General features: G+C 42.2%; 1 protein-coding gene across 2 annotated transcripts in view; it reads left to right on the top strand.

Moving 5' to 3' along the window:
- Positions 1-568: 568 nt before the first annotated feature.
- Positions 569-22,354, top strand: part of dmxl1 (Dmx-like 1) — a 54,125-nt gene continuing 32,339 nt past the window's right edge. For both annotated transcript variants that reach the window (XM_061816207.1, XM_061816206.1), the window contains exons 1-22: positions 569-942; positions 3,908-4,078; positions 4,692-4,817; positions 7,234-7,311; positions 8,387-8,465; positions 8,552-8,684; positions 8,869-8,935; positions 9,084-9,268; positions 11,581-11,767; positions 12,361-12,517; positions 13,174-13,350; positions 13,455-13,690; positions 14,130-14,823; positions 15,451-15,572; positions 15,716-15,805; positions 16,214-16,316; positions 16,428-16,547; positions 17,633-17,851; positions 18,601-19,835; positions 20,862-21,120; positions 21,860-21,996; positions 22,089-22,275. In XM_061816207.1, coding sequence (XP_061672191.1) covers positions 3,992-4,078; positions 4,692-4,817; positions 7,234-7,311; positions 8,387-8,465; positions 8,552-8,684; positions 8,869-8,935; positions 9,084-9,268; positions 11,581-11,767; positions 12,361-12,517; positions 13,174-13,350; positions 13,455-13,690; positions 14,130-14,823; positions 15,451-15,572; positions 15,716-15,805; positions 16,214-16,316; positions 16,428-16,547; positions 17,633-17,851; positions 18,601-19,835; positions 20,862-21,120; positions 21,860-21,996; positions 22,089-22,275 — 4,678 coding nt within the window. In that variant the 5' untranslated portion in view covers positions 569-942; positions 3,908-3,991. The remainder of the gene's footprint in view (positions 943-3,907; positions 4,079-4,691; positions 4,818-7,233; positions 7,312-8,386; positions 8,466-8,551; positions 8,685-8,868; positions 8,936-9,083; positions 9,269-11,580; positions 11,768-12,360; positions 12,518-13,173; positions 13,351-13,454; positions 13,691-14,129; positions 14,824-15,450; positions 15,573-15,715; positions 15,806-16,213; positions 16,317-16,427; positions 16,548-17,632; positions 17,852-18,600; positions 19,836-20,861; positions 21,121-21,859; positions 21,997-22,088; positions 22,276-22,354) is intronic.

The raw sequence follows: 22,354 nt of genomic DNA, 5'->3' as shown, positions 1-22,354 counted from the left end.
GGATAGGCTCCAGCACTCCCCGCGACCCTCGTGAGGATAAGCGGCAAAGAAAATGGATGGATGGATGGATGGATATATAATGAAACAGAATAATTAACTTCAAAAAATAGTCTATCTGGCATCGCCCGGAGGAATATAGTCAATGTTATTTATATTATCCTCTCACTCAACATAATGATTGAGGCGTTGTGTGTGAGCGACCTTCCGTTTTGCCAAAGTCATTTAATAAAGTCTCAACGTGACGATTAATAATTACAGAGCAGGAATGACCGTACAGTGGTGATTGCCGGTATACATTAGTGTGCCGCGAGCGCTTTTTCAGGTGAGCCATGGGAAGTTATTCAATTTTATGTAAATCCTAAAAAAAAAAAAAAAACCATTTATTCCAAGAAATAATGTATCTTTATTCATCTATTGATGCGAGTGAGGCACAATGACAGACAGAACAAAAAAATCATCTTCTATTAGACGGCAGGAAGTACATCGATCCATTTTTGGTGACATTTACTTTTGTTGGTGTGCAGTGGGATTTTTTCAATCGTAAAGTGTGCCACTGTCGGAAAAGAACTCCAAGTCCCAGTGTGCACTGCGTCGCCAGGGTCGCTACCATGACGCATCTCCTCCTCTGACGAGGCTTACTATCTGCTAACCTTGAGGAGATGTTGGCTCCCCGTGGGTCAGCGTTGAAGAAGCAGCAGCGAGGTTTTAGGCAAGCGAGGCTTTTGGGAAGCTGAATATGTGGCTGAATACGTGCTCTAAAGCTGTCCGCCTGACTGTTAGCTTCCCGGGGCTAGGGCGCTAAAGCTAGCTAAGTGAGTGGACCGAGTCGTTACCAGTTTGAAGCTCTTGCAAGGGGAAGTTACACTTGAATTTTACACTGAATTTAAAGCTGGCCAGAGTGAGGAGACGTTGACGGGACATTATCCAAAAGTGTGACACCAGGCAAGTACTGTTTGCATGAGTTTATTTGGAGTCCCAATTTAGTGATGAGGCTAGGCAAAATTAACACCCTTGTTGGCACGCTTCGGTTCAAGTCCAAAGATAAGTACTGGTGCCTTGTTGCAAAATACTCAATTGCCGCGACGACATCATTCAATGCGTCAAATGCTCTTGCGGTGTGGTTGTTTTTAGTCCTTGTTTCTCATGTGCTCGGGTCTCGACTTGTCATGTGAGTGGCCACAGCACAGGATGCAGAACGTGGAATTGACCCGTTCTCGGTCATTCCAGCCGGACTGTTACGACTCTTATTCACAATGCACTGTTGTCACATCTCGTTCAGAAGACGTTTTTCTCGTCAATGAATGAGCTAAAACAGAAAGTTCCGCGGTTCAAGTGGGTATGCACTCATTGGACACTTCGTTAGGTACGCTTATCCAGAATTTTCCAACCTTTATTGGGCCAAGGCAAATGTTGGCAAAAAATAAAAGGCAAAAGAAGTGTCAAAAAGTATACAATAACTGTCAAATGTCTTGGCACGATTTCTCTTTCTCTTTCAAGCAGCTTGAAAAGTGTTCCAACGTTTGGTGGAGCCTGCAGGTTCAACTATTTCTGGATTCTTTTTCATTTTTATTTAGAACGAACATCATTTATTTGCTTGTTTTGACTTATTTCATGATGTTTTAGGGAGATCGTAACAACTCCCGTTTTTGATGGAAAACGCTCATTGTCGGGATGTCTGATTATACCAGAATTATTTCGGTTTAAAAATGTTTTGTTTTTCAATACAATTATAATGGCTATTCACATTTTTTTTGCTGTTGAACTTATATCCCTATGCCTGGGCTTTCACAGTACAAGGGGTTGAACAACTTAACATTTTTTTTTTTTTGTAGTTTTTGAGTCAAAGTTGATTAACTTGATGTTATCTCATCTTTTTGTCACCTAAAAACAGTTTTATGTGAAAATATTTTGACCTGCATAGACTAAAACGAAAATATATTCTAGTCACCTCTGCACTGAATGATTGCCGTAATTATTCAGAGCTCTGCAGGTTCATGAGCCATCTTGTGTTGCGAATGCCACCTTCCGAAATTGAAGTTGATTTCCATATCTTTGGGCGCTATGGTGGGATGTCTTGTTAGAGCCACACAGTTCTGACGGCCAAGGTTCATGTCCAGGCCCCACCTGTGTGGAGTTTGCATTTACCCGTGTGCGCATGGCTTATCTCCAGGCACTCCGGTTTCCTCCCCGACCCCCAAAACTAATTATTAGCATTAATTGGACCCTCCAAATTGCCCTGAGGTGTGATGGTGAGTACGAATGGTTGTTTGTCTCTACGTGCCCCGAGATTGGCCAGTAACCAGCTCAGGGTGCACCCTGCCGCCTGCCCAAAGTTATCTTCAGCACCTCCCCGACCCTTGTGAGGATAAGCAGCTCACAAAATGGATGGATGGACATTTCACTAATATTTCAAAGATGACCTTGCATATTTTTCAAGGGACTATGCTACCGGTCTCTTTTTTTTGTTTTTTTTTTGACCAGGGTTGTAAAAGATTGTGATGTTGGTGCTTGTTGTGATAGAAATAAAGTTAATACGCATAATTGTACAAAACATTTTGGTGACCAATTAGCTGGAGGTTGACTTTGCGCCACTGGCGTTGTTCCTTAAGTCTAGCTTTGATTGGAATAGCCAGCGCGATCAAGGCTAACCGCTACGTTTTCATACGCTCTAGCCCTCGTTTATATATGAAGACGTCGCCTTGTTGGCGAGATATTTCAGACTCTCATAGATGGTAATAGTCTGGCATCAGCAGCAGACGTACGACTCGAAATTCCTCTAAATTCTCAAGTTGGAAGATAAGATTCGAAAAACAAGTGAGTAGCAATTAGTCGACTTCGAGCTTTAAACATTGATGTGCAGTTGTAAAGTCAACTAGAAAAATAATATATAGTGACCATTTGTTTTTTTTTTTTTTTTTTCCCCTTTTATTTAAACCTCCACTGGAATGCTTAAAATCAGCCGCGTTGGATTTGTTCCATCCATCTCGTTATCCACTAAGTGTCTCCGTATCATGAGCCACCCCCCTCTCTCCAATCTCTTGAAATCTATTTTTAGGTTTTATGGAAGCCTTTGTTGATTCTCATCTTTCTTAGTCCAGAAAGTCTATTAAGCTTGCTGAAATGTACATAATGTGTACAGAAGGAAGGGCACAGGTTAAAGAGAGGAAAGTACACAATCTTTGAAACTTTTTACCGAACTGCATTTTCACTTTTTCTTATTTGGTCAAGTTACAGCAAAAAGCCCTCCAGCTCTTCTGCAGTTTAAACTCTTGTCAATCCTGCAGGCCACAGTTTTTTTTTTTTTTCTTTTTTTCTTTGTTTTCTGCCTTTGGAACCAGTTTGTCCATTAGTACAATTGACATTTTATACTATTAAATAAAAGAACAAGCAAACAAACAAAAAAGTTTTTGGGGCACAAATATAGTACACTTTGTGTTAAATGATGTTAATCAGATCTGAACGGCATGTGTGTCTTTGCTGCGCATCCACCCATTATTGTGATAATTGTTTCGTTGTTTTGACTACATTATCAGCACAGGACAGAAAGCTGTCCTGTGCTGATAATGTAGTCAAACGCCACTGAAGTGGTACAATTTGGAGTTCAACACACATTTTACCTCCATCCAAAACCATCATCGTAATCTTCACCACAGTGCGCACCCGCAAAAAAAAAAAAAAAAAAAAGTTACCTAAACATAACAAATGGATTGGACTTTTTTTTTTTTTTTTTTCCCCATTATGACCATAATGGGAACCCTTTTTGGGAAGCATTTGTTTTGGACATTGCACTGTGGTGCCGTGATGACTTTTGGGTCAGTCGATTTAGCTAAAGACTTGAAAGTTCTTAAAAAAATATTGTGTTAATGTCTTCACATTTATGGGTCCCCTCCTGCCCTCTCTCCCTCAGAGTCCGGCCGCATCACATTTTAGGCCACAAATGAAGATGAAGGCTGTTGTGAGAAAGTAGAAGGAAGGAGCAGTCACCGGGGTCATGAATCTTCATCAGGTCCTCACAGGGGCCGTTAACCCCGGGGACAATTGTTTCTCTGTAGGGAGCGTCAACAATGTACCGTTCACGGTAAGTTGCTCCACACGCTACATATTTCTCTGCAAGCCACTCCGGTTGTCAAAGTGATCTCTTTTGAGCATTATGGTGGCGTATTTCCGTCCATTAAAATTCTCATGTCGGTTACAGTTTGGGTGATGCGCAATTACAGTTGGTCCAAGTGGTGATGGCTGATAAATCCATAGCTGCAGGGTTAATAGCATGCTGGATGGAAATGCACAAAAAGTGTCATTTTGGCCGTGGGGGGTGTACATGACAACTGCTTTTAGTGGCCTGAAAATGCCAACATTGGACAAGCTGTTATATGATGCAAGTTACTCTGTTTTGTTTTTTAAGCAAAATTATGCTTTGAAAGGCCGCTGTGGGCCTGTGTTTTGCTAGTTAAAGAAAAAATTGAAAAGTTGTGGTCTACAAAATGGTGTGTGTGTGTGTGTGTGTCTTTTTAAACGGACTTACAGTTTATCTTAACTGCTTTCTCTCAAGGACGACTGTGTTTGGGTAATAAATCAATAGGATAGCTGCTTCTCTTCCTCCCCTTTTGTTAGGATGGACAGTGAAAGCGAAATGTCAAGGCTGATCTTATCCGTTTGACCTCGTGCTCAACTCTCCTTCTGCATCTCGACAGGCGTATGCTTCCGGTTGCGACGTGGTCGTTTTGGGCAGTGATTTTGAGCGAGTGCAGATCATTCCAGGGGCCAAACATGGAAATATCCAGGTGGGATGTGTGGACTGCTCGCTGCGGGGAGGACAGGTACGATCAACTTCCCGGTGACGACTTCAATAGTTGATCGATCGTTTTCAATCTCCCTCACGTTTTCAAGTGACACATAGAAATAAAGTATAACAAAAAAAGGACATACTGGCATTTTCTCTGCCTTTTTCATAATAATGGTGTTAGTTCCATAACTTTATCACGTTTCTTGTCATATGCCTTGTTTGTCAAAAATAATAATAATAACAAGGGGAAAAGAAGAGGAGCTGTGTATCCCTGCGCAGAAAATATATAAAGGAAATCCACTATTGTCAACGTTATAAAGGTGAATTTGGGACGAATTTTAGGATGAGCGCTTTTTAGATCTTGTCAAGTTTCACAACCAAGCCAATCGTGTTCCTCATCATGCATCATGCAGTTGTGCTTACAAAAGTGGGAAAAACTTGTCGTGGTCATCACTGGTGCTCTGGAGAGGACGTTCATGCAAGGATTGCTGGAAGTATTTTCACGTACTTTTCATTGAATACGCCTCACAAGCAGGCAACAAAACATTGCCGAATCATGCTCTAAACCTTTGACAAACATTGGCTTGTGCGTGTGAATCAATGTTGACAATGGCGTGCAATTATTTTGACAATGACAAGCCTGGAGGCCATGCGTTGGTCACAATATGTGATCCTGTTTGTCGACGTCAAGCTTCGCTGTCTCCTCCAAAAGTGTTAGAACCGCAGTTATTGCAAGTAAGGATTATCCCACCAAATATTAAATGTTATTCACTTTAAGATAACCCACTCCCACAAATATTAATCCCAATCCCAAGAAAAAATTTCGATCCTGCTTTTTTTTTTTTTTTTGGTCTTCCTTGTTATAAAATGAGTCACACTAATAAATACATTGAGTTACCAGAATGATTGGTTTCTATTCATTATTCATTATTGCTACCAGATTGGAATAGAGGATCAATTTAAATGGCGGATGTAGCAGGCAAGCACTGTTTAATTCTCTTGGAAAATACTGTACGCGCTTATAGTCTTTCATCAGTTGCCTCGTGATCTTAATTCCAATTCCAACTCAACTCACATGGCTCCAGCACAGGTAGTGGACCTTACAGTTCCGCGTCTTTGTCCTCTCACCAAATGGCTGAACAATTTTACATAAAATGAAAAGTAACACAATTCAATGAGGTGTTGAAAATTATGTCCAACTCCAGTGGAATGTTTTTTTTTTTTTGTTGTTGTTTTTTTTTTAATTGAGAAAGAATGTACATAAACAGCAAAACTGTAGAGCTGTAAGAGGATGCTTTTAACGTTAATTACTGTACTTTATTTTTAATTGACAAAACAATGGCAAATTCAAATCCATCCGTTTTGCAAGCCTCAAGCCATGTTGCAACTGATTTTGACCTATGTTGTGCATGAAACCGGAGGGGAAAAAAAATGGTTTTTGATAAGGGATCTCCCAATCCAATTTTTTCACCTCCGATCCAATACCAATGTCCTTAAACTTTTATTTATTCATTAAGGCCATTGAGAGCACATTCTCATGTCCAATTCTGATCTGACTGCAGAGTAAAAACAAAAATGTTGATGCGATTACCTTGTGGGTGAAACGTATTGGTTGAAATCAGATGAAAACATTGCGCATATGTGCTTGTGTCCATTCGTATACATCACTTTGCATGCATTTATGACTTCCTTCACATGGTTGTGGAAAATAATTACAATGAAAGAGCGGTTGCCTGAATGACCGGAGCCCTCTGCTTCATTAACAGAAGGTTCTGTTTTATTCCTATAATCTGGGGACTATTGTGAACCGTAGAAAGCACGTGCATCCCTGAATGAATCATTAAGGAGAAGTTGGCTTGGTAGACAATGCAAGGCTGACTCAACACTGGCTTTTTAAAGACCGGAGGCCTTTTTTTTTTCCTTCATCTAGTATATATACTCGGGTTTTACCATGCAATTAATCTGTTGCTGCTTCAGCCTTTTACACTGACAAAAACAAGCACAGCACATTCAAATCAAATGTACTTGTGTATTTGAGTTCTCGCATGGTCCCAACTTGTGTGGAAAAATTATGAAATTGGCATTGTCAAGTTAGAGAAACACGACTTTCCTCCACTTAACATTCAGATATATGTGAAAGACTGTGGACCCTTTTTAAATCATACCACATGAATATGCATATGAGTGCAAAGTTTTCCATCTCTTTTTACAATTCACATCCCAAAACTAACCTTGTCAATAAATTGCTTCAACACATAGTTTCCTGTAGAAATTGTAAAAATAAGCCACATACAGTATTTAACAAACCATGTGGTAGGAAGGCTATTTCTATTTCTGTACTTATTTTTTCCCAACTAGGAAGTGTAATTTCTTGCATCATCTTTCTGCTGTCCTGAATACCTTTTTTTTTTTTTTGTTGTTGTTGTTGTTGTTTTTTTGTCTTCTGGCAGATTGCAGCTTCCTATGGGAGCATTGTATGCATTTTTGAGCCAGTTCGGCGTCAGGATCAAAAAGGCACATCACTGAGAGTGAGTAGCCATTTCATTTACCTCTTCAAGGCATACCGTAATTTCCGTACGATAAGCCTCAACTTTTGTCACACGCTTTCAACGCTGCGGCTTATGCAATGATGCGGCTAATTTCTGGATTTTTTTTCCAACGCGCAGAAAAGGTAAGAGTGAGACAGGTGTGTCGAGGAAGACACAAGTTCAATGTAACTTTGCGCTTTGTGCATGAATAAAATTGGCATGAACACACCCTCATCCTGAAAAATGCAAGAAGAAATGCATATGATGCAGCTTTCAAGTTAAAATCAATCGAGCTCGCCGATAAAGAAGGAAACAAAGCTGCTGCACGTAAACTGGGCATAATTGAATTGATGGTGAGACACTGGAAACGGCAGCGGGAAGAACTGGAGAAATTTAAAAATACGAAAAAAGCTTTCAGAGGTAATAAAAGCAGGTGGCCTGAAAAGTGTTGCCACTGTGTTACTGCCGCGCCTCAGTGACTTTTACCGGTATGTATATATATATATTTTTTTTACCCAGCCCTGTTAGTGCTGTCTTTTTACAGTATTGCTGCTGTGCTACTGTCGCGTCACAGGCACTGTTTGGAAAGCAAAGGTATATTATTAAAACTTTAAATTCTTTCTGTGTACAATCTTTCCTTGTAAATATCTCATGTTTCAACGTGGGCACATGCGGCTTATAGACAGGTGCGGCTTATGTGTGTACAAAATGTTTTTTTCCTTTAAAAAAGTTGTGGGTGAGGCTTATAATCAGGTGCGGCTTATAGTCCGGAAATTACGATACTAGGTTATGATAATGACTTGACTTGAAGTCCCATAATGTTTGAAGTTCAGCAGACTTGTTTGTCTACTATTTTTGCCATTATACATAACTGAAACAAGCAGTAAAACCTGGCAGAATAGTAATGTTTTGTAATTTATTCCTGTTGTGACACCAATGCAGTGAAACGCACAGTACTTGTTTCCACGTATTACAACTGTGAGTAGTTTCCGTGTATGATAACTGTAGCTGTAATATTGTGGCCTAATCATGTGTCACATTGTACTTGCTAACGTTAGCTTCTCTTTGCTCGCAGAATTTGAACTGCCAATGGCAGAAGACTGGCCAGTTTGTTTTGCAGACGATGGTGCGCAACCTGGCATGGCACCCCAAAGGTACTTGTGAGGTCTGCATACAAAACCACATGGTGTGAAGACATTTTGTTGTTGATTCCTATAGTGTGCTTGTGCTATCTGTGCAGGGAAGATGCTATTAACAGGCTCCAGTTGCCTGCAGTTATGGTCTCATTTTGATGGAGGGAACGATGCTGAAGGAGGAAAACGGGCAGAAATAAGAGACTGCCATTGTACTTGGGGATGTATCTGGCAAAGCAAGTAAGTTCTTGATGATACTTGATTCGTGTCTTTTTGATGGCAGGAGTCCCTTAAAGAATCATTGTGTTCCGCAAATATGCATTGCCATTTCTGTCAGGTGTAACGTGGGATAATGCTGTGCTAAATTCATATTTTTTTAGGAAATGTAGAATAACTGAGGTTCGAACTATAACCTTGTCTGCAGGACAGCCTCGCCAGTCAATTTAATGAAGTTTTCTCCTGATGGAGAATTCTTTGCTACTGCTGGGCAGGTAACTGAGATTTCCTCAGAATTAATTATGATAAAAAAAAAAAAAAAAAAAACGAAATGATTGTGGCTAAATTGATATTTTTTGCTATTTTAGACAAAGGAGACATGACTTAGTATTCAACGTGTATTTTCTTCCGCTCCCCGTGCAGGATGACTGTCTTATAAAGGTGTGGTACAGCACCAATAAGTGGAAGTCTGGAGGTTTCCGACTTTTCACGCCGCCAGAGTCCAGCGTCGACTTTCAGGGAGAGCTCGCCTTTTCCTTCGTGTACCTGGCCCATCCACGTTCTGTTATTGGCTTCTCTTGGAGGAAGACCAGCAAGTACTTGCCACGGTATGCGAACAGCAGCATTTTGACATCTTATCGACGTATAATGGAAAACTTCACAAACCTGAATGAATTTCGGCAATGTAGCGTTTGGCTAAAACAATTGAAATTTCAACAGCCTTGTTTTGAGCAGGTTTTATTGGACACTGTGTTTTGCTTTTTGTGTGTTTTCACATCGTAATGGGACCTGTGAACCCAGATGCTGTTTGAAGCCCAAGTGATATAAATCAACATGGGATAGCAATGGTATGCATTTAAGTTGACTTTCTGATAGAGCCTACCAATTTTGCTTTTGGATAACGCAATTTTATTGTGTAACAAAGCAATGAAAAATTGTAATGGCTGCACTTTTAATTGCAAAAAACACACTATTAATGACAGTTATACGATCGATTATCATCAGAAACGTAGATCTGGATCCATCCATCTTCGTAGCCGCTTATAATGAAGCGTCACGTGAAATTACAATGCCTACTGACTTTGGGCAAGAGGTGGCGTATGCAGCCGACCGCAGGGCACATACAGACGAAAAACATTCACACTTGGCGGCATTTTAGTCTTCAATGAGCCCAACATGCAAGGTTTTTTGGAATGTGTGAGGAAACTCGAGTGTCAGGAGAAAATCCATGCAAACACTGGGAGAACACAAGCAGTTGGCATGTGGGGCAGCAATTTCATCCCTTGAAGAATTTGTCCCTTCCCCATAACAGATTAGTTGCTTAAACAATTCCACACAATTTGCTCATGAGACAACTGAGTGGCAGTGAACAGGCCTAAGCCTCTATTGTGCACCAACGCAATTGTGAGCCCAAACTTTGGCCAGAAAGAATGCCTGGCATTGACGTTTGCCAGCGATGTCGGGCCACAGGCCAGCAACCTGTTCGCCTTGACGACGGTAACCTGGGGCTCACTAAAGTGTTTAGAAATGCAGATACAGTGGGAGCAAACAAGCACATGTGGGTTTGTATACAGGGCTTGATGATGTTCCACCCTCAGCATTTCAGGAATGTTGCTCGACTGGTTTGAAATACTGGCAATATTAGATAATCCGGATATCAGATTTGCATTGCTTGTGTGTGAGAGGGAGGGACGATCCAAAATTCAAAGTGTTTTGTGAAGTGCATGTGGCATCCAACCCCCCAAACCCCACAGACACTTCTGATGTAGCCTTCGTACGTTTGAATAGTGGTTGTTCTGCCCTCTATGCCCAAGTACTTTACTTTCCCTATTATTTAAAATCTTTTTTTATTTAACTTCACACTCTCACAAAAAGGGACTAGAATTTGTATTGAGTAATTCCAATTTCATTTTCCATACTGCTTATGCTTAGTGTGTCAATACTCACTGCTTGAAGGAATGAAGTTATACAAGTGGTATATATCATTGATGATGTTATAATATACATTATTTCATTGACTATGAATGGGGTGTGTTTTTTTTTTTTTTTTTGTTGTTTTTTGTTTTTTTTGGTATGTTCAGAGTGATGGGCTTCCAACCAGTTTAGGGTGTACCCCCCCCTTCTCGGCCAAAGTCAGCTCTGATAGGCCCCAGCACATCCGCGACCCTAATGAGGATAAACTGTACAAGAAATAGATGGATGCCTATTATTTCTAGAGGATATTCCAAAATACAAAATGTTTCTTTTGCATATTGGACGTATTTCCCCCCCTGTTGATGAAATCAAAGCTTCACTAGTATTACGAATAGCCCTGGTATCATCTTTTAACGTGAAATGCAGCCAAACGTTAGCACGCTTCTGCCTTGATGTTGAAAAGTTTAGAACCCAAAATACACTTCTTGCATGTCGCATCACTTATCTGCGACATAAGAGGAATCAAGAAGTGGAATCATAGGGCAAGTAAACGATTCTTAGGAATCAAATTACTTGAATTTTATTTCCAAAACTACTCACAATGCAGTTAAAACTCAAGTCAAACACATGCTATTCCATTATGCTGCCTCAATGTATTCTCATCTAGTCTAAAGTAAACCAATTAATTTCTAAATGATACTTTCATTATTAACTGTGCACACTTTGTGTATCAAAATTTAATTCGCATTGTAATGTAATACTGGCTCCCTCCCACATTCCAAAAATATGCAGGTTCATGGAAGACCGTTCAATCTTAAGAGCTGTAAGTGAACAGGCTCCATCTTACTCCCTACTCTAAGTTTAAGCATCATAGAAATTGACGCGAAGTTGAGTGGAAGTCTAAATTTGGATTTTCCCACTGCCCGTATTGCCTTCCCTGCAGATGCACGTGACCTTTACCCCACTGACCTTCTTTCATGACGTGACCTTTCCTGTCTCCTCACAGAGGCTCCGTGTGTAATGTCCTCCTCACCAGCTGTAAGGACAGCGTGTGTCGACTCTGGGCGGAGACGCTGTTGCCGGGTGACAGTCTTTTATCGGGTCACCATGGTAACCAACACAGTGATGCTCAAAGATGTGACAGCTCTTCCGCACATTGCAATGGAAGAATGCAAGCAGGAACATCACAGGAAGTAAGAAACTATAATAAAGTGTTCAGAATGTATCAGATGACTGTATTTTTGCGAATGGTTGTCCCTCCTATAATCAACGCCCTCAAATAGATGCATTCCACGTGACTTGTTAGCCTGATTTTTGCCATTATTATGCATCTTTCTACTTTTTATTTGGATTTAAACAAGAGTTTGACTAAGAAATGCAGGTGGTAGATCCATCCATTATCCCAGCCCCTTATCCTCTCGAGTGTTGCGGGACTGCTGGAGCCTATCCCAGCTAACAACAGGCAGGAGGGTGGTACATCCTGAGCTGGTTGCCAAAAAAAATGTGGAACAAAGTGAAATTTCAGTTACCCCCCACCCCACCCCCACCCCCTTAAGATGATTGCCACCAACGTCAGTGTTGTTTTAATGTTCATTTTTTAAAATCCAGTCAGGGGACTCTAGAAGCACCACTGAGTTGCAAATTTGTATTAGTTACATTATCTGCAAAGAAGGTTTAACCTGTGTCATTCTCATTGACAGGCAAGCTGAACCACGCCCATTATTAATTACTTATGCACGGCTGGAGGGTTTTGACTGCTTCTAATTGCATATTTTGTTTTCCTCAGTCTCCTTTTTATCGGGATGTGGCTCAACCCTCGTTCACGGGCTCCCTGCCCCATAGTCAAAGCCGACACTACAATCACAAGAAGAGCAACAGCAACCTTCCCCACGCCAACCCACTCTGTCACTTTCACATAGCGGCCAGCATCAACCCTGCAACAGGTTGAACTCATCACTTCCATGTTAAAAGCTTAATATGGCTGCTGTCTTGTGCGCATGGAACAAATGGGAACCGCTTCAAACTAGGCTTCCCTAGGGTCCCTTCATTTTTTTAGTAAAACCACATCTACATTCACAATTGAAGCCAGAAGTTGACATACACTGCGCAAAAACACACATTTCATTTTTTGTCTCCGTTAGATTAGAAGCTTGTGGAAGGTTATCCAAAATGTTTGGCCCAAGTCATGCGCTTCAAAGAAAATGCTACTCGATTCTCCAGGGAAGGATGGAAGCTTTCGACCTCAAAGGAAATATATAATTCTCTCTCATTATTGTTGCAATTACCAAAATTAAATAATTTGATAATGCTGACTGACCTGACACAGACTTCAGACAGTGAGACAAAAACTGAAATGTTTTTGTGCAACTGCATGTTGAGTTTATTCTCTTCTCTATGCTCTGCGCTGTGGACTGTGTGAATAGTGCCTTGTGGTAATTTTTATTTATTTATTTTGGGCCAAATTAGTTTGACCAGAATTTTGCTGCCTGTTGCTTTTCATGACCTAAAAGTGCCGCTTGTATTATTACGCTTTCATAGTCTTATGATACGTGAAGCTTTTCCAAAAGTCTTTTATTTTTTCTGCATTCCTTTAACGCAGACATTCCACTGCTACCCTCCATATCGTCTCTGAGTGCTGGTGAGGATGAGGAGCCTGGAGGTCTTTTCACTGTCCATTGGCTCAACAATAAAGAGTTTCACTTCACGTTGGCTATGGAAGTCTTTCTGCAGCAGCTCCGTGGCAGCCTGGAGCAACAGATGGAATATTCACAGCAAGGTACAGAAGATTTTTACCAACCATTTGTCGCAGCAAGCATCTGATGTCATGTTGAGTTTCTCATGTTCACTGTGCCCCCCCATTCGCATTTGGTCTTCATCTAGATCCGGAAAATGAAGATAACTCTGAGGAAGAAGAGGCCAGGCCAAGGGACCCTCAAGGACCCGATGCAACGGACCTCTCCCTTCCGGCAACGGAGCACCAAGTGGACGTGCTTTTGGACGAGTGGAACAAAGGAGCAGACATGCTGTTCAGCATCCATCCTGTAGATGGCTCCCTGTTGGTTTGGAATGTGGACTGGCTAGATGAATATCAACCCAGGATGTTTAGACAAGCTCAGGTACTCGTCAAGCCACATTTCCATTTCACTGATATTCACACTGGTGTTTCAAACCGACACAACCTTTTAATTGATTCTGGTCCTCAATCTGGGTGTTGATTGAGCTGACATCTAAGATGGCAAAGCTCTTCTAATCATATGCGAGGCATTAAATTCAAGCCCTATGATGTGTTTTTATTAGATATGAAATGTGAGAATCTCTACAATATTAAAGATGCCATTCAATGTGGCAGCTTTTATGTTATTAGATGGTATGATTTATGGGGAAACTGTTGAACAAAGTCATTTTAATTTAGCCTTAGACGGAATTCTCTAAAGGCATTGTTTTAGTCTCGATATTACAATCACATCTTCCAGTCGTCTTTGTCATGTCTCCTCACAGAAATCTGTGAGTCGCAAATTTTATTTGGTCGTGTTTTGTCCCTGTCTTTTTCCCCAGGTGTCGTTCGTGTCCCGTATCCCTGTGGCGTTTCCTGCAGGGGACGCCATCTCTCTCAGTCACAGCGTGGTTATGTATGCTTGCAACAAGAACGTGGATTTGGCCATCCAACACGGCCGACAACGACCACCAGGGAATGCCTTGTCCCAGACCAAGTCTGCACTTATAAGTTACGGACATAAAGGCAAAGCCAGCCCAAGCAGCAGTCTTCGACTGAGCATTTTCACCCCGAGCGTGCTTATGATCTCAAAGCATGACGACGGCTCCCTCAACCAGTGGGGCGTGAGTTTTGCGGAAGATTCAGCTTTCTCCACGGTGCTCAGCGTGTCTCACAAGTCGAGGTACTGTGGCCACCGCTTCCACTTAAACGACCTGGCCTGCCACTCTTTGCTGCCTCTGCTCCTCACCACCTCGCACCACAACGCATTGAGGTCCCCCGAGGCAGACGACATCCTCGCCCCACCAGAGGTCTTCTCCGGTGCCCATGGCTCGCGGCCCAGCCGGTTGTCCCTGCCGGGCGTGCCGCAGGATCCCAATGCAATCTACAGTGAGCTGATTCTGTGGAGGGTCGACCCCGTGGGGCCGCTGTCCCTCTCCGGCGGAGTGTCCGAGTTGGCTCGGATCAATTCGCTTCACGCCTCAGCTTTTTCTAACGTAGCTTGGCTTCCCACACTCATCCCCAGCATCTGTTTAGGTATGGACATTTTGTTTAACTGCCAGGAATTGCTCAGGATTCGGTTCATTACTTTGACTTTACATTAGCTTTTAACACCTTTTCCACTGCACAGTACTTAAGTACCTCTTCTCCCCAATGATGTATCCATTGGCAAAAGCAGGTACTACAAACGGGCAATGAAGTCCAGTTATATTGCGCTTTTATCAAGACATCTGCTAAAGCGCTCACTTTCGTCCACTAATGAACGGCTGCTGCCGTTGCGGGCGCTAGCAGCTACACCGAGAGTAGTTTAGAGTCGAACCGCTGATGCTTGTGACTGGACAACCCGCTCTACCGTCACAGTCACAGCCGCTATTTATACTACTTGGTCGGCCAATCTATCGTGGCTTTTGACCTGTTGCGGATGGGTCTGGACATATTCCTGGTGCAATGCATGCAGTAGTTTCTTTGGGGCTTTTTTTCCAATTTCCATTCCAACTGTTCTATTTTGGGGGAGAATAGATGTGGAAAAGTGCTATCCATTCAGATTTAACAAACCTTGGTGCATTTGTTTCTGTGCTGTATTGTCTAGTGAACCTTGGATTTCATTTTTACCTGCTGTGAAAAGATGACATTGTAATGAGCAAAATATAATTCTCCTGCCAGGTGCGTATTGTAACTCTCCCAGCGCCTGCTTTGTCGCAAGTGACGGCCACTCTCTCAGGCTTTATCAGGCAGTTATTGAGGCCAAGAAACTCCTTAGCGAGCTCTCCAATCCTGAGATATCGGTAAGTTTACCGCCAGCCCATTCCATGGCAGTTTGAGGTCCACAAATCTGATTCATCTTTCCCATTGGACCCTCACCACAGAAAACATTGAGATGCTTTGCTGTTGTAAAATCTTGCTGCTTCATTTGTCCATTTTGCCGTAGAAATATGTCGGCGAGGTGTTCAACATTGTCAGTCAGCAGTCGACAGCAAAACCGGGGTGCATCATTGAACTGGATGCCGTTACTGACTTTGTAAGTACGCGTTAAGTTCTACGTTGGGGAAGAGGATGATTAATGAGTATGAGTATGAGGAACAAAACATGATTTACACATGGGAAAAGAAAAGGAAAAAAAAAAAAAAGGAAGGACATTTGTGGTTGATGACAGTTATTTTTGAAAATAGATCTCCATGCAAACTTAATGTTTTGATTTGCTAGTCTGTTTTGTGACATGAAACAATCAGTCGGAAACTTTGATTCTCTCTGAAAGGTCCGCCATGAGGAAAAATTAAACGTCCCGTGTTCCTTTAAACATCCTTGATTTTATATTTGCATATGTAATTCTAACACATCATGTGTCCCTGTGTATGAATCTGCTACACAGCAGATGAAACCCGGCATCTGGTATCTGGAGCTTAATGGCTGCTTTTGTCCTCTACAGCAGGGGAAGGAGACACAGCTCCTGCATGTATTTGAGGAGGATCTAATACTCGGCACTGAGAGACCAGACAACTCGCAGGAAATGACGGATTCATCTTGTTCTGGTATAGATAAAATTTTATATCTCACAGGGATTTATTATTATTATTTTTTTTTTTATCTTTACGAGTCTTCGCCTCTTAATTCATTGTATTATTTTCTATGATTTCCTGCAGCCCATAACAAGCCCACCTTCGCTGCAAGTTTTTTTCTTGTGGTTGTCGAATTAAGCCCAAGCGGTCGCTCCCTCCTACAAATGTGGCATCTTCATCTCGCAGCTAAACCCGTCACCATGGGTGCGTACCTTTTTATCCAGACTCTTCCAGGGCAGTGTGCCGTGATAGCTTTTATGGTGTACCGCGGGAAATTCTCAAATTTCACTTGGCTTGTCAGAATATTCATTGACAACAAATAATGTATCTTTGTTCGTCTATCTCTGGCACTGGCATATAAAGACAAACAGAACAAGTAAATGTTATTCTACTTGATGACAGAAAGTGTATAATTGACTGGGCTGCACACACCAATTTGCTAAGCTTTGTTCATCCACTTTTTGTGACAGTTTTTGTTTGGTGGCGTGCCATCAGATTTTTCAAATTTAAGATATGTGGCATGGCTCAGTAAATGTTGGGAATCGCTGTTGTAGGGCATCTAATAAACATCTGTTTTCTATATATTACGCTTATGCTTTTTATCCTTTGTTCCAAAGGAACCAAATTATTATCGTGTGTTCAAAAGGGATTCAATTTCACTCTTGAAAAATTCAGACAGTATTGGAATAAAACTATATATAATTATATATTACATCTTTTAATGTACTGCAAATATTGTTCAGGTTTGAATTTATATATAAGCGGTTCCAAATAATTTTACCTAAACTTGCAGTATAATAATTAATCTCCCTGAAATGATTCAAAATTTTAACAAGATGTCTAAGAATTCATTTTGATGTTAAATGTATTTTTTCTTTTTAGTATTCAATACAACAAAATCAAGAATACAAATGTATGTTAGAGTCGAGGCATTCAGCTGGCGCTGATCACTTTTTCTTCTCCTATGGGCGAGAGATCCAGAGCGGGTCCCCTTTTCAGAAAAAAGTCCGTTCCTTCGCCAGCTCCTTATCAAACCAGCTTTCACCTCCTCTCAGCCTGAATGTTATCAGTACGTCTGTGCCGCTCATAGCATAGTGTGGTCGGCTTTAACGAAAGCTTGTTTGTGTGCTTTTTAAGCAGCAGCATAGAAAAACATCTAACAACAGCATTGAAAATGTTTTCTGTTCAAATCTGCCTAGTAAAAAAACAAAAAAGAGAAGGAAAACCGAGTGCTGAATTTCTGAGAAGCATTGGATCAAAAAGTTCTACTTTTGTTTTCGCACCCACAGATGAGACTTTCTCCCCGCAAGACGCCCCCGCAGCCTCTTCAACCAGCTGCTCTCAGTTTAACTTTGATACGTTGAGTTCGCCGATAATTCAGAAGAGTAAACCCTGCACATCCAATCTGCAGAGCGCATGTCGGCTTGGCCTCTCCACACAGAGGCTCTCCAGCCAAGAATTGCCTCTGCCAGTAGGAGTGGAGGCTATCAGCGTCACGCCCTCGGCAGGTGAGCGGATGCATACTGTATAAAGTTGACTAAGCCCGTGCACATTTGTGGTTCCCTTTTCACTTTTTTCTTAACCCATCATCCGTTATCAATTGAAAATCTCACAATTACCGTATTTACCCCGCTATAAGGCGCACCTTCAATGAATGGCCTATTTTAAAGCCTTTTTCATATATAAGGCACACAGTAGAGGCTGGGGTTACGTTATGCATCCATTAGATGGAGCTGCACTAAAGGATCAGTGTTGATCCATATACAAGGTACACCGGATTATAAGGCGCACTATCGGCTTTTGAGAAAATTTAAGGCTTTTAGGTGCGCCGTATAGTGCAGTATGTTTTGTGCTCTGTTTGAAACATCCTAAAATACCACATAATGCTGTCAAAATCCTACCACAATGGGAAAGTAGTTCCAAGGAACTATGTTGATGTGATGGAGAAAATGAGAAACGAACTCTCGATGTTTGAAAAGTTAAAGCTGGTTTGTTGCGGAGAGTCCACCCGTACATGTGCATTTTTAGTGTTGCTTGTAAGCCCATTCATTTTTAAGGGTAAAGTTGTCAGATGAGTTTGAAATTATATTATACCGTTTTGGGGATCATGGTTTTCTGGTATATTCTACGATTACTATTGTAAACATTTTTTTGGGCGTGGGGACAATTTTCTCACTATTTGCAGCAAGGCTCGGTCCTGATGAATGTAGTTGTACGTATTTACTTCCACTTCCACTTCCTCTGCCTTTCCTCATAGGTCATCTCAGCGCATCATGTTCCCTACCAGCAGGCCGCGTGCCGTACCTCCTCGCCACTTCGTGTTCTGATGGAAGTGTGCGCTTCTGGAGGTGTAATGTCACGGCATCTGGGACCTCCGGTAGTGACAATCTGGTGTATCAGTGGGAGGAGTGGCCTCTCCTGGTTGAAGAGAAGCTTCCCAATTGCAGTGCTGTGAGCGTGCCAGGTCGCCCTGTTCAGGTCAGCTGCTGTCACACTGGGCGGATAGCAGTTGCCTACAGGCAGACAGCACCAGACACGCCTCTGAACTTGACACCTCAGCAAAACTCTGACGCGTTTCTGACTTGCCCTCCCGCCCTGGCCTCTTCACCTTATTTGTACGACGCCATCGTAAACCATCACATCGCTCCGAGCATAACTGTGCTGCACAGCCCAAATGTGTTTCCAGGGCCTTCCCTGGTAAGTGCCAGAGAACAGCTGGTCTACATCAGCATCTTCCAGTGTGAATCCACAGGTGGTTCACAATGGATTCTAGAGCAGACTATAGTCTTGGATACAACAGATCGTAGCAACACCACATCTCCATGTGACCACATAGATTTGTCTTTGCCTGTTGAGCGCTGCCTTGGTTATACCCATAGAAGTTTGGTTCACTTAGACTGGGTCTCCCAAGAGGATGGGTCACATGTTCTTACCGTAGGCATCGGAACAAAGATATATATGTATGGTCGTCTCTCTGGCAAGCCTCCTGAACTTTGTCTAACATCTGATGGCAGTCGAGACCAAAGCTTATCACGCCTGGTTCTGCTTCGATCTGTCAACCTCGTCTCTTCTGTTGAAGGCTCACCGCCCATCCCAGTGTCCCTCTCCTGGGTACGCGATGGCATATTGGTAGTAGGTATGGACTGTGAGATGCACGTCTACTCCCAGTGGCAGCCCCCAGCTCCCCCAAAAGCCAATGGTGCCATGGACACGGACATCAGCAGCAGTGTGTCCTCTATTGTATCAGCCGTTAGACAAAGCCAAGAAGATGGGCTCGGTTCTGGGCCTCCCACGTCTTTACTGGCCCCTCCTAAAAAGGCCCTCACAAGGTCAATGATGAGTCTGGCTCAGAAGCTCAGTGGCAAGAGAACAGGGTACCACCTTTCTTTGGAGATGGAAGATTCTGGACTGTTTGAAGCAGCTCACCAGCTCTTTCCGACACTGCCCCAGTACCACCCAGTCCAATTGCTGGAGCTAATGGACCTAGGAAAAGTGAGTATATTGTATCCTACATGAACACTTTTGCTTTATTGCTCACGTTTTATGTACTCATAGAAAAATCAATTTTCTCGAGTTTGGCAAATGTTTTTTTTTTTTTTTTTTTTTTTTTTTTTTCCTTATTGAAGGTTTAATGAAACTGTAATCTACCTCCAACCTAGTGTTATACATAGTTTGTTTACGACCCTGTATTTCTATTTTTTTTGTTCGAGTATTTCACAACATTGAAAATATTTCACGACAGTACCAATGAGCAAAAAATGTCACAAAGAATATACTGTACATGTATACATAAGGACAAACAGCTAAACTAAGCGTTTTCCTTCCGTCGGGTAGGCGCTCCTGATCAAAGCAAATCAAAATCAGCAGGCCTTAAATTTTTTCGCTCTTACAATGAAGTGCTTAAATTCTTCATCAGCGGACCTACTATTTTCTGCCTTGCGCCGTTGTTAGGACACACCCTGCTGGTCCAATCACGATTATTATTGGTAATATATACTGTAAACTATAGCACGATTCGTCACTTTAAATTGTACCCTTTGCACAAATTTCCTTTGCACTGGTCTATAACGGTGAACTGCGAATGGGTAAGGGCACGCTGTATAAGCTTAGCTAATGTGAGGGGTTGATGCACTCTTAACTGCTCTAAATGCTAGAGGACTCTGCGTCTTTGCACAACTGGGACTATTCCCTATTAATTGATTGTCTTATTGTTCTTCGTTCTTGTTAGTTTGTTTGTTCTTCTTCTCCGTACTCACCGTGAATGTCGTACCAGGGCGGAGAAAAATTCCTTGTGTATTGTTACATACTTGGCCAGTAAAGCTGCTTCCGATGAACCTCGCTGTACGTCGTTGGTACAGGTAGATGAGCAAAAGAGAGATTATCTTTCAAATAATTTCCCAACTAATGAAGTCAAGTCTCACTAATTTCCCGGGGCACAGTGGATGGCAATCATTGGAATTGTGCAACAGTGTTTGTTCATGTTTTGATTTTTACTAACCTTTCTTGGCGTCACCTAAGGTTCACCGTGCCAAAGCCATCCTCTCCCACTTGGTGAAATGCATAGCTGGGGAAATCGTGGCTCTTAAAGACAACGCCACCAACGGGGAGAAACGTGTGCGCTCTCGAACCATCAGTGCGGGAGGAAGCACCGCCAGGGAAAGGAAGATGTTTGGCAAAGATGAAAATTCCACACCGGACTACACAGAGATCAGCTCCATTCCTCCTCTTCCTCTCTATGCCCTTCTTGCAGCAGATGAGGACACACCCTCAAAACATGGTGAGTATTAACTGTGCGGGCACACATTGGTTGTCGGTTTTCTCCGATGCTCAGGACAGGGGAGGATGTTCGTGTAAAGCTTGTTTGAGGTACGCTCACGTACTTTCAATACGATAAAGCTTGCAAGCAGGCAACAGAACATTACGTAGCTTTGGAAGCTAGCGCTAGCGCTCGTGGTTGTGTGTAAACATGCTACCGTTTTGTTGAACGCATGATCTGACCAGAGCAGCAAATTCCAACCTTTTTGGACCAATGGCAGATATCGGTAATTTCACAGCACATCGTCAAAAATTGAGACATTAATTGCTATATCTACTTACTACCATCTAATAGAAGACCCATTATTTTGTTCTGTCACTATGTCTCACTGGTATTAATAGTTGAATAAAGATGACAGCTGGGATAGGCTGCAGCATTCCCCGCCACCCTCGTGAGGATAAGCGGCAAAAGAAAATGGATGTACGGACATTATATATTTTTTCAGCAATTTCATGCACAAGTATATGCAGTAAAGGAACAGGTCATTTAAATAGACTCATTGCCTCATCTTGTGATCGGTTATTTTATTTATTTATTTATATTTTTTTAAACTCTGATTGATTGGTGATGGGTCCCAAAAATCGTTTAAAAGATCGTTTAAAGCCGAGTAATTGATTTGTTTTCTCAGCTTGGCCCGAAGGCATTTTGGCAAGAGGCGAGCGTATCTTGTAATTGAGTTTCCATTTTGTTTTCCCCGCAGAGAAAGTGGGGAGTGTGAGTGGGGACAGCGGCCACGGATCCAGTCACACAGATGCTTACGATGAGTTATTTCACACGCCCAGCATTGCTGACTTGGATCCTCTGGACCAGGACGTGCAAGAAGAAGCTGGAAACAAGGTCAGCTTCTGATAAAGACATTTCCTAAAAACGATGACGCTTGGTTTTAATTGACGCTGAAATTTGACACCTGCCTTTTATCCTGGCTGTAGGTCATTGACTTGTCCCAGTACAGCCCCACATACTTTGGGCCAGAGCACGCCCAAATTTTGTCGAGTCATCTCCTCCATTCTAGTTTACCGGGCTTAACGCGCATGGAGCAGATGTCCCTCATGGCACTGGCTGACACCATTGCAACAACCAGCACAGACCTGAAAGACAGCCAGGACAAGAGCAAAGGTACTGCTGTGGAGTGACGGCACGACATGGATTCATGTAGTATTGCGTTGACTAGGTAATCAATTCCACAAGATTCTGT

The sequence above is a fragment of the Syngnathoides biaculeatus genome, chromosome 4 (assembly GCF_019802595.1).
Source record: "Syngnathoides biaculeatus isolate LvHL_M chromosome 4, ASM1980259v1, whole genome shotgun sequence".
Classification (NCBI taxonomy): Eukaryota; Metazoa; Chordata; class Actinopteri; order Syngnathiformes; family Syngnathidae; genus Syngnathoides; species Syngnathoides biaculeatus.
This window is presented reverse-complemented; position numbering and strand designations above follow the sequence as displayed.